General features: G+C 40.3%; 1 protein-coding gene across 3 annotated transcripts in view; it reads left to right on the forward strand.

The window, feature by feature from the left end:
• Positions 1–543: 543 nt before the first annotated feature.
• LOC123515648 (nitric oxide-associated protein 1-like) overlaps positions 544–12,690 on the forward strand; it is a 267,601-nt gene continuing 255,454 nt past the window's right edge. For 2 of the 3 annotated variants that reach the window (XM_045274465.1, XM_045274467.1), the window contains exons 1-2: positions 544–864; positions 11,043–11,894. In XM_045274465.1, the coding sequence (XP_045130400.1) occupies positions 831–864; positions 11,043–11,894 (886 nt within the window). In that variant the 5' untranslated portion in view covers positions 544–830. Of the gene's footprint in view, positions 865–9,918; positions 9,981–11,042; positions 11,895–12,690 lie in introns of those variants that run through there. The other variant, XM_045274466.1, reaches the window with a different exon arrangement.

A 12,690-nucleotide genomic window follows, 5' to 3' on the forward strand; every position in this document is an offset into this window, starting at 1 on the left:
GGTTAAGAGTGGCCTAATAGCTAGTTGGGCTTTTCAGCAGGTAGAAGGAAGGCACTTAGAGAAGGACTGGAGTATGATAGTTAGAAATGGAGAGGGTAGAGAATGGGGTGTAAGGAAGTGGAGGAGTGAGATAGACAGAGTAGTAAAAGGTGTGGGACTGAGTGACTGGAAGAATAGGATTGAGCAAAAGAGTACCTTGGAATGGTATAGAGAGAAAGAGGCCCCAATGTATGAAAAGTGGTATGATGGAAGCCTGGGTGGGGATCTTCTCTTCCGAGCTAGGGCACAGTGCATGGATGTGAATGCAAAGAATTATAGATGGTCTGAGTCCCGCAGCAAAGTGTGCCAGATGTGTGACATGGGGGAGGATGAGACGGTGGAGCATGTGGTGCTGGAGTGTGTGAAGTATACCAGAGACAGGTATGACATGATGCAAGTGGTGCTGAGGGAGCTGGGGCATGACAGAGTGGAGATGACAGGAAGGGAATGGATGGTGGTGCTGCTGGGACTCTGTGGGGAGACGAATGGAAGGATGATTGAGGCTGTAAAAGAGTTCCTGGAGAGAATGTGGCGTGCTAGATGCAGGAACTAGTGGTGTGAAAGATGATGATTGTCCTCCTTGTTGTTTGTGTTTTTTTCGTATTTTCCTTACAGGCGCTGCCGATACAAAAGCCTGACGCAGAAGTCATTCCTGCGTCACCTGTAACATCAAGATCAAGATCAAGATGAAAATGTTTACAACTGTTTGCATATAGCGGTGATCACGCAGGTTTTCAAGACTCATGTAGCGGTGCTCGTGGGGATCGGAATTCTTATTATGGATCAAGCCGATGTGCAGAAGTTTGCATAAGGAAAAAGCAAAAGGTGAGTAGCAATGACAGTTAAGACGTGTTCAGTGGCGTAGTAAGAATTGAATTTACCTACATGGGGCGAAACCTGAAAATGCCGCCCCCGAAAGTAGTAGAAATATGAGATTAGGTATAATACATTTGTGTATTATGTATACATATATTATACTATATATTCATGAACTCTTAATCAGTATGACGATCTGAAATTTTCTCCATATCCTCGTTTGTGCCGCCCCCTGAAAAAATGTGCTGCCTGGGGCATTTGTCCCGCTTCTCCTCTTATCATACGCCATTGGACATAACATAACATAACATAAATAATAGGATAACAAAGGGCCACCAGGGCCCATCTAGGTTATCCTGTATCAGTCGCACAGCGACCTCGTCATCAGTACTTAAAGATACACTTACAAGTACACAATACATTATATACTAATTCTAAATATTTGGCCCATTAACAGGGGTAAGTCCTGCAGCGAAATCCTCTACAATTTGTGGTCCCCATACATGGGGATCATGTCTTGTTTAACTATAGTAAATTTCTTATAAAAACTATCATGCAGCTCTATACATAATTATAAATCTAATAAATTTAAGTGCTTATCTAATCTGTTTTTAAACATTGTCAAACTAGTGCTATTTACAACCGTCTCTGGCATTGCATTCCAGAAGTCTACCACCCTATGACTAAAGAAATATTTTCTTATATCTAACCTGCAGCCTTGCTTTCTAATCTTCCTGCCATGATTTCTAGTCTTACTTCCCTCCTCTAAGGTAAAGAAAGATCTCACATCTATGTAGTTTGTATCTGAGAACATTTTAAATAACTCTATCATATCCCGTCTTATACATCTCCTCTCAAATGAAAACATGTTTAATGCCTTTAATCTATCTCAATACTCCAGGCGCTTCAAAGCTGGTATCATCCTAGTTGCTCTTCTCTGAACTGCTTCTAACATGTTGATATCCTGCCTATAGTGGGGTGACCAGGCCTGTATGCAATACTCTAAATGGGGCCTAACATAGGAATTATATAAGCTACGCACCACTTCCTTACTTTTATAACTAACATTTCTATTTATAAAACCCAGGATCCTATTTGCCCTATTTCTTGCTTCTAAACATTGCTTTGAAAATTTCATAGTCCTGTCTATCACTACTCTTAAATCCTTTCCTTCCTCTACTGCCTCTAGCCAACATCCCTCCATCTCATAGTTAAAGTTTGTGTTGTCTTTATCTAAATGCATAACCTGACACTTATCAGAATTAAACTCCATCTGCCACCTGTCTGCCCATGCTATCAGCCTGTCCAGGTCTCGTTGTATTCTGTAATTGTCCTTTTCACCCTGTACTGCACATGCTATCTTAGTATCATCTGCAAACTTTGATACTTTGCTACTAATTCCTATATCTAAATCGTTAATGTACACCAAGAAAAGAAGAGGTCCTAGCACTGATCCTTGGGGTACCCCACTAACCACTTCCTTCCACTCAGACATTGCCCCATTTAATACTACTCTCTGTTTCCTATCAGAAAGCCATTCACTAATTCAATCAACTAACCTACACCCTATCCCATGTAGTCTCAATTTGTACACTAGCCTCCTATGCGGTACCTTATCAAACGCCTTGCTAAAATCTAGATATATAACATCTATGCTATTTCCATCATCTAACTCCTTGGTAATATATTCTAAGATATCGAGCAAATTTGTAAGATAGGACCTCCCTGATCTAAAGCCATGTTGGGTATCTCTAATTAATCTATTCTCATTTAAATGCTCCCAAATACTACCCTTAATGATTTTCTCTAGTATCTTACATACTATACTAGTTAAACTGATCGGTCTATAATTATTCGCATCATCCTTCCTACCTTTTTAAATATTGGAGTAACATTAGCTAACTTCCAGTCCTGAGGTATCTCAGCAAACCTAAGTGATCTTTCAAAGATTAACTTAAGTGCTTCAGAAATACTGTCTACACCCTCCTAAGTACTCTGGCATGTAGCTCATCAGGACCACTAGCTTTCCTATCGTCTAGTTCAAGAATAAATTTCCTAATAATTCCCGGTTTTATATCAATATTTTCTAAAGCTCTTAAACTACTCGTCGCACTGTTTGTAACAGGATTTCCTATTCTTTCCTAGTAAATACTGAAGAAAATTGTTCATTCAATAATTCTACTATGTCTTCATTTTGATCCACTACTACACCATCTTTTCTGAGTGGTCCAATCCTATCCTTATTTCTTTTATCACTGACCTTGTAATAACTATATAATTTTTGGGATCTTTACTCCCAGCTCTAGCTAGTTTTATCTCTGCCTGCCTTTTACTTTTTTATAACCTTACTCAAATCATCTCTGACCTGTCTGTACCTAATCAAATCTACATCTTCCCACTTTTCTGCAACTCTCTGTATGCCCTCTTCTTCTCTCTGATCTGGCTACCTATCTCATGAGTCCACCATAATGGCTTCCTGTTTCTCTGCCTTATATCTTTGTAAGGGATACACTGCATCACTATACCCTTTACTACAACCTTAAAATATCCCACATCTCCTGTGCAGTTTTATTTCCAAAACTATCTTCCCAGTTTACCTCTCCTAATAACTGACGTAACCTACCATAATTGCCTTTCTGATAGTTTGGGACTCTAGTCTTATTCACTATATTATCCCTACTGGAATTAATGATAAATCTAATTATATGATGGTCACTGTTTGCTAAAGTCTCTCCTACCTCAACTTCCTTTAAACAATGCTCAATATTTGTTAGTACTATGTCTAAAACCTTCCTCCCCTAGTAGGTTTATCTACCATCTGCACTAAATAGTTATCCTGAAAACTTTCCATAAACTTATTTTCACTAGCATCTCCTACCATCCTCTCCCAGTTTACTGACTTAAGATTAAAATCCCTAAGATAATTGTCTGACTAGTACACCCCCTATTTATCTCATCTACCATAAGGTTGTCTACCTCTGCTGACTGGTTAGGTGGTCTATAAAAAGCTCCTACTCTAATAACCTTACTTTTGTTTACTCTAACATCCAGCCATAAGGACTCTACTCTGTTATCTACCTTAATACCATTAACCTGACTGGAAATGAAGGATTTTTTTACATAAATAACTACTCCTCCACCTATCCTACCAATTCTCTGGTGTAAATACATAATGTATCCATCTACTTCATATTCTTTCCTATTTTCCTAAACTTTTCCTCATTTACCCATGCCTCTGTGACACATACAACATCTAAGTCCTCCTCAACTATATAACTAGATAACTCGTCCTTCTTGTTCCTAAGACTCCTGGCATTTACATAAAAACATTTAAGTCCAGCTACCTTCCTAGATGCTGTCTCCTTATTTGGAATCCTAATCTTATTCTCTCCTATTTGCACCTGGAAATCTTTCCTAATCTTTTCACTATCTCTGTTTATCCTATCTAATTTATGTCTAGCATCTTTCTTCTGGAATGCATTTGCTACCTCACCCCCTACACTCCATCCCAACTCCCCCCTCCAGACATCCACTCAGCACATCCACACCCTTCCTACTCAGATGCACACCATCCCTAGCATACAAATCCCTTCGCCCATAGAACCTATCCCATACATCCACAAAGCTGACACCCACATCCTTACACATCCCTTTTACCCGACCATTCACACCAATGGCTCTAGACAACCATTCCTGCTAACATACACACGAGGCAAGATTCCTGACACTACACACCTCCTACCACTCTCCCTTATCTTGCCTAACATTTCCCGAAATCTTGCCACTAACTCCTCCGACCCACCTGCTCTGACATCGTTCCCACCTACGTGCAAAACTACTACACCCTCCTCTCCATCCCCCAACCCTCTTCTGCACCTCCTCACTCACTGCCTTCACACCTGCACCAGGCATACACACGTTCGTCCTCCTATCCCTGTCTTTCCCACAGAAAGTGCTATCTAAATACCTAACCTGAGAGTCACCCACCACACACACCTGAGGTGTGCTAGGCACAACCATCCTCCTCCTCTCCTCTACCCCCTTCTTTCTCCTTTCACTCACCACAACCACTTCATTCACTCCACTCTCACTTTCACTCTCCCCCTCCAACAAACCGAACCTATTTTCACACTCAACAGGTTAAGTCCTATCCTCCCTAACTGCCTCCGCTTTCCTTCCCTCGCAACCTGCCATCTCTGCCCATCCTGACTACTATCTTTCCCAGTCTGGCTCGCCTGCTCCCTCTTCCCCACTCTGCTCTTCCCGACAGAGGGCCAAGCCACCCTGTCGCCTCAGAAGGTCCAACCTTCGGCCTAACACTGATCTCCTGCCTAATTTTTTCCACTGCCTCCCCAAGCCTCTTAACCTCCTCCTTCAACTCAAAGATGAGAACTGTCGCACTTTTCCCCTCACTTAGCTTTCTGATTTCCTCTCACAATTCTCGGTGCTCAAGAGAAAGAACTAAATTCTCGCTCTTAAGCCTACACACCATACACTCAGAAAAGTCAACGACCTTCCTGTCATGCCCACACATCTCACACACAACAAACTCTCCCAATACCATCTCAACACTCTCTTTCACGCACTCAATCACACTCTGATATACCTCAGTAGCTACCGCCATACTAACTTACAATCTGTTAACTCACAAACAAATAAAAATACTTGGTGACGGCGGGGTGGTGGGGGGGCCTAAGTGAGGTCAACTAATACTCTTTCAAGGTCAACTTGACAGTTACAAGCCTAGTCTCCTCGCTCTACCAAAATACTTTTAACTCACAAACACTGATTCTAACCACTATTTCACTCTAATCTAACACTTGCAGTACACACTTTCACTTCACTAACACTCAAAAGCACCACACACAGACACCAAGCACAAACACCACTCGCTAACTATAAAAACCACAGCCAAAAACGGAGCGCACACACAACACGTCCACTCGCCACCGTAGCTGCACAGGGTATGTTATTTAGGATATTGTATTTGATAATTTAGCTAATGTTATTTACTATGGTTCCTTGTCAGTAACTCATAACATGACCACATGTTGTGTCAGTACTGTATGACTCTTTTTCATGCTACTGGCCATTATTGATTCATTGATGCTTTTGAAAAATCAACACATCGTCAACAGAGTTAAAGTAGGTATAAGTTAGAATAGTTTTAATGTCCGGTTAGCTTAGATTAAATTTTTACTCTTTCACCATACTCTCATTTCTTAATTAAGCAAATTTTTTTCTGGTAATTTTTTACTGTTTTGAATAAATCTGCACAAATTTTCTGTCACAAATCAGTAGTTTAGTTTAGTTTAGTTTAGTTAAACAAGACACGATCCCCATGTATGGGGACCACAAATTGTAGAGGATTTCGCTGCAGGACTTAGCCCTGTTAATGGGCCAAATATTTAGAATTAGTATATAATGTATTGTGTACTTGTAAGTGTATCTTTAAGTACTGATGAGGTCGCTGTGACTGATACAGGATAACCTAGATGGGCCCTGGTGGCCCTTTGTTATCCTATTATTTATGTTATGTTATGTTATAGTACTTTTTGTACTTCTCCCTCTTTCCCTAAAAAAAAGGTCTATTTCCTCGAAAAGTATTGTATTGCAATGGAAACGAAAAAGATTAATCCAAAATGGTTTGAAATGTACCAAAAGAAAATTGTTTCATTATCATAAAGTACCAGAAAAGTAAAAGTCTAAAAATTGGAATGTTACTGATGTGAAGAGTATTTGCTGCTGCTACTGCTGCACACCCATTCTTGCTATCCGTTCGTACTTCCTTGTTGAGCACTGTATATGTACCTATGTACATATGTATGTCAATATAAACATTGTCGCTGGAGACCATGGCATCCGTTTGAAGGGTGAAAATTTAAATATTATACATCTGGCATCTCAGCATGGGTGTCTGGCAGCTTGCAAAGGTGGGAAGAGGTGATTGGCGCCCATCAATCACTCTCACTGGTGGGCATTTTGTTGCTATCCTCCCATACTACCCCCCAGACTGGCTTGCAGGGAGTTTTTGCCACCTAACGCTACTGTATTAATCCAGCCAATGGACTAAGAAGTGATAGCTGTTGTGAAGGCGACATACTTGAGTTAGCAGTCCAGGGTGATGTGGCAGGCAACAGATGATCCTGTGCTCATAAACATTTAGTGGATATTGAGTGTGAGGATGAAGACATGGTGAAAGGGGATAGTCAAGACTGAACAGCAAGTGATTTGTTACTAGAAACCCTACAATGTTAAACAAGCAATTGACTTAATAGTAGAGTGCTGGAACAGTGTTATCCCTACCACTATCAACCATGCTTGCCATAAAATTTTGGAGAGATTTCCTGATGACCGCTAGGTGGCTGTACATGGTAACCCACAGACAGTTGAGGCAGAGGCAGAAACAGGGACAGCAGAGGCACAGCTAATCCTTGGAGCTGGAGTGTCAATTTGAATATTACCATATGTTCTTCCTTTTGGCTATCACGATTTCAGCTACAGTGTAGTAGTAGATGCACCAATTAGGCATGATAGCATAGGGTTGAGTGTATAGTTTTTGGTAGAAGATAAGTGGAGAAAATTGGTTTAAAGTTTTGCCATATAGTGGTATCACATATACTTCTTGGTAATAACAATGAAAGCAGCATAATGGCAATAATTACAAAGTGTTAGGGGATGCAATCAAGAAATATATTTTCTATGTATGAAAAATCTTTGAACTTGCAAGTTTACTGTAGTGAAGAATTGGTAATTTTTTTTTTTTTTTTTTTTATACGTAGGGAAGAGGGCCAGCCAAGGGCAAGAAAAAAAAAAAGAAAGTTAAAAAAAGGCCCACTTGAGTGCTGGCTCTCTAAAAAGTGTAAAAAGTGCCAAAATCGTCAGCCAGAATTAGGGGAGCAAATACCTCGATACCTCCCTCTTAAAAGAAGACAAGTTGTAGGAATTCAGAAATACAGATGCAGGGAGGGAGTTCCAGAGTGAAAGGGATGAATGATTGAGGGTACTGGTTAACTCTTGCATTAGAGAGTTGGACAGAATAAGGATGAGAGGAAGAAGAAAGCCTTGTGCAGCGAGGCCGCAGGAGAAGGGGAGGCATGCAGTTAGCAAGTTCAGTAGAACAGTTACCATGAAAATAACGATGAAAAATAGAAAGGCATGCACCTGAGAAAGAGGCTGAAGACAGTTAGTGAGAGTAGGGGAGTTGATGAGACGAAGAGCTTTCGATTCCACCCTATCAAGCAAAACTGTGTGGCTGGAAACCCCCCAAACATGTGAGGAGTACTTCATACAGGGACAGATTAGGCCCTTATACAGAGTAAGCAGTTGGAGGGGCGAGAAAAACTGGCGGAGGCGCCTCAGAACACCTAACTTCATAAAAGCTGTTTTAGCAAGAGATGAGATGTGAAGTTTCCAGTTAAGATTATGAGCAAAGGACAGACCAAGGATATTCATTGTGGAAGAGGGAGACAATTGAGTGTCATTGAAGAAGAGCGGATAGTTGTCTGAAAGGTTGTGTCGAGTTGATAGATGGAGGAATTGAGTTTTTGAGGCATTGAAAACTACTAGATTTTCTCTGCCCCAATTGGAAATCTTAGAAAGATCGGAAGTCAGGCGTTCCGTGGCATCCCAGCGTGATCTGTTGACTTCCTGAAGGGTTGGTCGTCTCTGAAAGAACGTGGAAAGATGTAGGGTGGTATCATCAGCTTAGGAGTGGATAGGGCAAGAAGTTTGGTTAAGGTCATTAATGAATAATAGAAAGAGAGTGGGTGACAGGACAGAATCCTGAGGAACACCACTATTAATAGATTTGGGAGAAGAACAGTAGCCGTCTACCACAGCAGCAATAGAGCGGTCAGAAAGGAAACTTGAGATAAAGTTGCAGAGAGAAGGATAGAAGCCGTAGGAGGGCAGTTTTGAAATCAAAGCTTTATGCCAGACTCTATGAAAAGCTTTTGATATGTCTAACGCTACAGCAAAAGTTTCACCGAAATATCTAAAAGAGGATGACCAAGACTCAGTAAGGAAAGCCAGAAGATCACCAGTAGAGCGACCTTGACAGAAGCCATATTGGCGATCAGACAGAAGATTGTGAAGTGACAGGTGTTTGAGAATCTTCCTATTCAGGATAGATTCAAAAACTTTAGACAGGCAAGAGATTAAAGCTATAGGACGGTAGTTTGAGGGGTTAGAACGGTCACCCTTTTTAGTAACAGGCTGAATGTAGGCGAACTTCCAGCAGGAAGGAAAGGTAGAAGTCGATAGACAAAGTTGGAAGAGTTTGGCCAGGCAAGGTGCAAGCACGGAAGCACAGTTTTTGAGAACAATAGGAGGGACCCCATCAGGTCCATAAGCCTTCCGAGGGTTTAGGCCAGCAAGGGCATGGAAAACATCATTACGAAGAATTTTAATTGTAGACATGAAATAGTCAGAGGGAGGAGGAGAGGGAGGGACAAGCCCAGAATCGTCCAAGGTGGAGTTGTGAGCAAAGGTTTGAGAAAATAGTTCAGCTTTAGAGACAGAAGAGATGGGATGGCAGTGGTGTCATCAGGATGATATAAAGGAGGGAAAGATGAAGAAGTGAAGTTATTGGAGATGTTTTTTTGGCTAGATGCCAGAAGTCACGAGGGGAGTTTGAGTTTGAAAGATTTTGACATTTTCTATTTATGAAAGAGTGTTTGGCAAGTTGAAGAACAGACTTGGCATGATTCAGGGTAGAGATATAAAGTGTATGAGATTCAGATGGAAGGCTCAAGTACCTTTTGTGGGCAACCTCTCTATCACGTATAGCACGAGAACAGGCTGAGTTAAACCAAGGTTTAGAAGGTTTAGGTTGAGAAAAAGAATGAGGAATGTACGCCTCCATGCCAGACACTAACACATCTGTTATGCGTTCAGCACAAAGAGATGGGTCTCTGACACGGAAGCAATAATCATTCCAGGGAAAATCAGCATAATACCTCCTCAGGTCTCCCCAGCTGGCAGAGGCAAAACGCCAGAGGCACCTTCGCTTTGGGGGACCCTGTGGAGGGATTGGAGAAATAGGACAAGATACAGAAATGAGATTGTGATCGGAGGAGCCCAATGGAGATGAAAGGTTGACAGCATAAGCAGAAGGATCAGAGGTGAGGAAGAGATCAAGAATGTTGGGCATGTCTCCAAGATGGTCAGGAATATGAGTAGGGTGTTGCACCAGTTGCTCTAGGTCATGGAGGATAGCTAAGTGGTCAGTGAAGGGAGAGGAAAGCCAAAGTTGGTGGTGAACATTGAAATCTCCAAGAATGGAAATCTCAGCGAAATGGTAGAGAGACAGAATCTTCTCCAATTTAGAAGTTAAGTAGTCGAAGAATTTACTATAGTCACAAGAGTTAGGGAGAGATAAACAGCACAGATTAATTTAATTTGAAAGTGACTGTTAAGTCGTAGCCAGATGGTGGAAAATTCGGAAGACTCAAGAGCGTGGGCACAAGAGCAAGCTAGTTGTTGTGCACATAGATGCAACATCCAACTTTGGAATGAAAATGAGGATAGAGAAAGTAGGAGGGAACAGAGAAGGGGCTACTGTCAGTTGCCTCAGACAGCTGTGTTTCGGTGAGGAAAAGAAGATGAGGTTTAGTAGAGGAGAGGTGGTGTTCCACAGATTGAAAATTAGATGTAAGACCGCGAATGGTGCAGAAGTTAATGTAGAATGGTTTGAGGGAGGTGTCAAGGCATTTGGGGTCTTTAACATTAGAGTTTTCCGACCTGGGGACATTTTTGGTCCCCTCCCCAGACTCCGAGGCATTATTTTCGGGTCCCATTTTTCTTTTAAATTATGATTTAAAGTGAAGGGTGTATGTGTGGTAGGTGCATGTAGTTTTGTGTGAAGAAGGAGAGTTGTCTTTAGATATGATATGTACAATGCATCTATGTATACTGTTGCAAAAATGCTAGATTTTATTGTACAGAGGTTAAATCTGCAGTTACTAAGGGATTAGTTTAGTTACTTTTTGTTTATTAGATTAGCTTAGGCTGTCCTTTTTGGCAGTATGAAAATCACATTTCCAACAAGAAATGTAGCTGTCTTTAGTGTTTCATAAGTACTTTGTACTTTACATAGATGCATTTTTTATTGATTTATTAATAAGCCTATTTCTTTTTGCATTCAGTTTATATTGCATCTAATAAAAACTCTATTTCTTTTACAGTTCCTGCTAAAAAACCAATAGAAATTGCAAATTCCATTTCTTCAAGCATGTTAGCCTTAGCCATCATTCAAAGCTGTTCCAAGTCATTGTTAAGGCAGACCTTCCGTCACTCCTATGCATTGATTGATCTCTCAGAATTATGTTACTCAAGGTCCATCCATGAAGACTTGAGAGAAAGACATGTGGTTGTGACACAGCAACAGATTGAAGAGGGCAATTTCAATAAAGGAGAACTTCCCTTTACTGTGTGGGCATTGACAGACTCAAGGATTCTCTACAGCTCCCATGTAAAAAACAGTACAGCCACAGATAATCCATTGGTATTGAATAGAATTGGAAAGCAAATACAAGAGCAAAAAGAGTCATTAAGAAAAAAAGAAGCTATCCCTCTTATCATTGAGCACAACATAGTAAAAAATGAAGAGAAAGTTTATATTGAATCAGCTAGTGATGAAAAAGGGGAAAAGTCTACGTTTTTTTTTCCATACGCACACACACATGAAATTGAGATTCCTGAAAGTTATGTAATGGATTCAGATCCTGTGAAATCTAAATTTACAGACTCACACTCAGACTTTTCCAAGCTTCATGTCTCTGTTGTGGAAGAGATTGCCTTGAGGATGAAAGCTTATGATGAAGGAATACTTGAGGAAATTGATGCACCAAAAGGAAACTTAGTTAAAGATGAAAATACTTATGATCTCCCTAATGATATCTTGTTAGAAGAGGGAGCTGCTGATCTTCATTTGATTAAGGAGCAGCAGGGGTCAGCAGACCCCAAGTGTCCTATCAGTGATATACCATGTGGAGGCTGTGGGGCCTTTCTCCACTGCCAACAACCATCTCTCATGGGTAAGTATATGATGATAGATATATATTGATAAGTTGATAGATAGGTAGATGTGATCAGATTTAGTTATATTATCTGACTAAATACTGAATAGAAATAGTTGATTAGAAAATAAATTTGTTCATAATCATACTTCCATTTTTGTTATTTACTCCACTTGAAAAGCACAAATCCTCATTTTCAGACTTTTATGTTATCAATACTCATATTAATAAACATATCAAGTCAATAGTGAAAATACCAGAAAGAACCCATAACTGTGTGGCAGCTACCATTAGTTACAGCCCTTCATGTGCTGCAACATAAGGTACAGCTTTGCCTTATTACTGCTGATTAGAAATTGTCCTTATATTTGTAATGACCTTCACGGTAATATTAATGCATAGCACTGTATTTTTATGCATGTTTTGTCTTAATTGATACTTAGATTTGATATATTTATGTGTAATTCATTAATGTGAGGAATATCTTAATTGAATGGTAAAATAGTAGATTTAGATATTTTCTCTTCAAGGAAATTATCTCCGTAGTCTCAACTAGTGTGAAGGCATCATAATTACTCACATTCCACCTCTTCTCACCATCAAACCCATTAAATGCTGTACCATTGGTAGTATGTGTGTATTTAACTAGTTGTATATTACAGGGATTGAGCGGGGCTCATAATGACGTGTCTCCATATCTACATTTATCCAACTTTTCCTTAAATTTGTGCACACTTTCTGCTGCTACAATCTCTTTACTCAGTCCATTCCAGATATCCACCATCCTGTGTGTAAAACTGAACTTCTTAATCTT

Source organism: Portunus trituberculatus, chromosome 39 (genome assembly GCF_017591435.1).
Source record: "Portunus trituberculatus isolate SZX2019 chromosome 39, ASM1759143v1, whole genome shotgun sequence".
Taxonomy (NCBI): Eukaryota; Metazoa; Arthropoda; class Malacostraca; order Decapoda; family Portunidae; genus Portunus; species Portunus trituberculatus.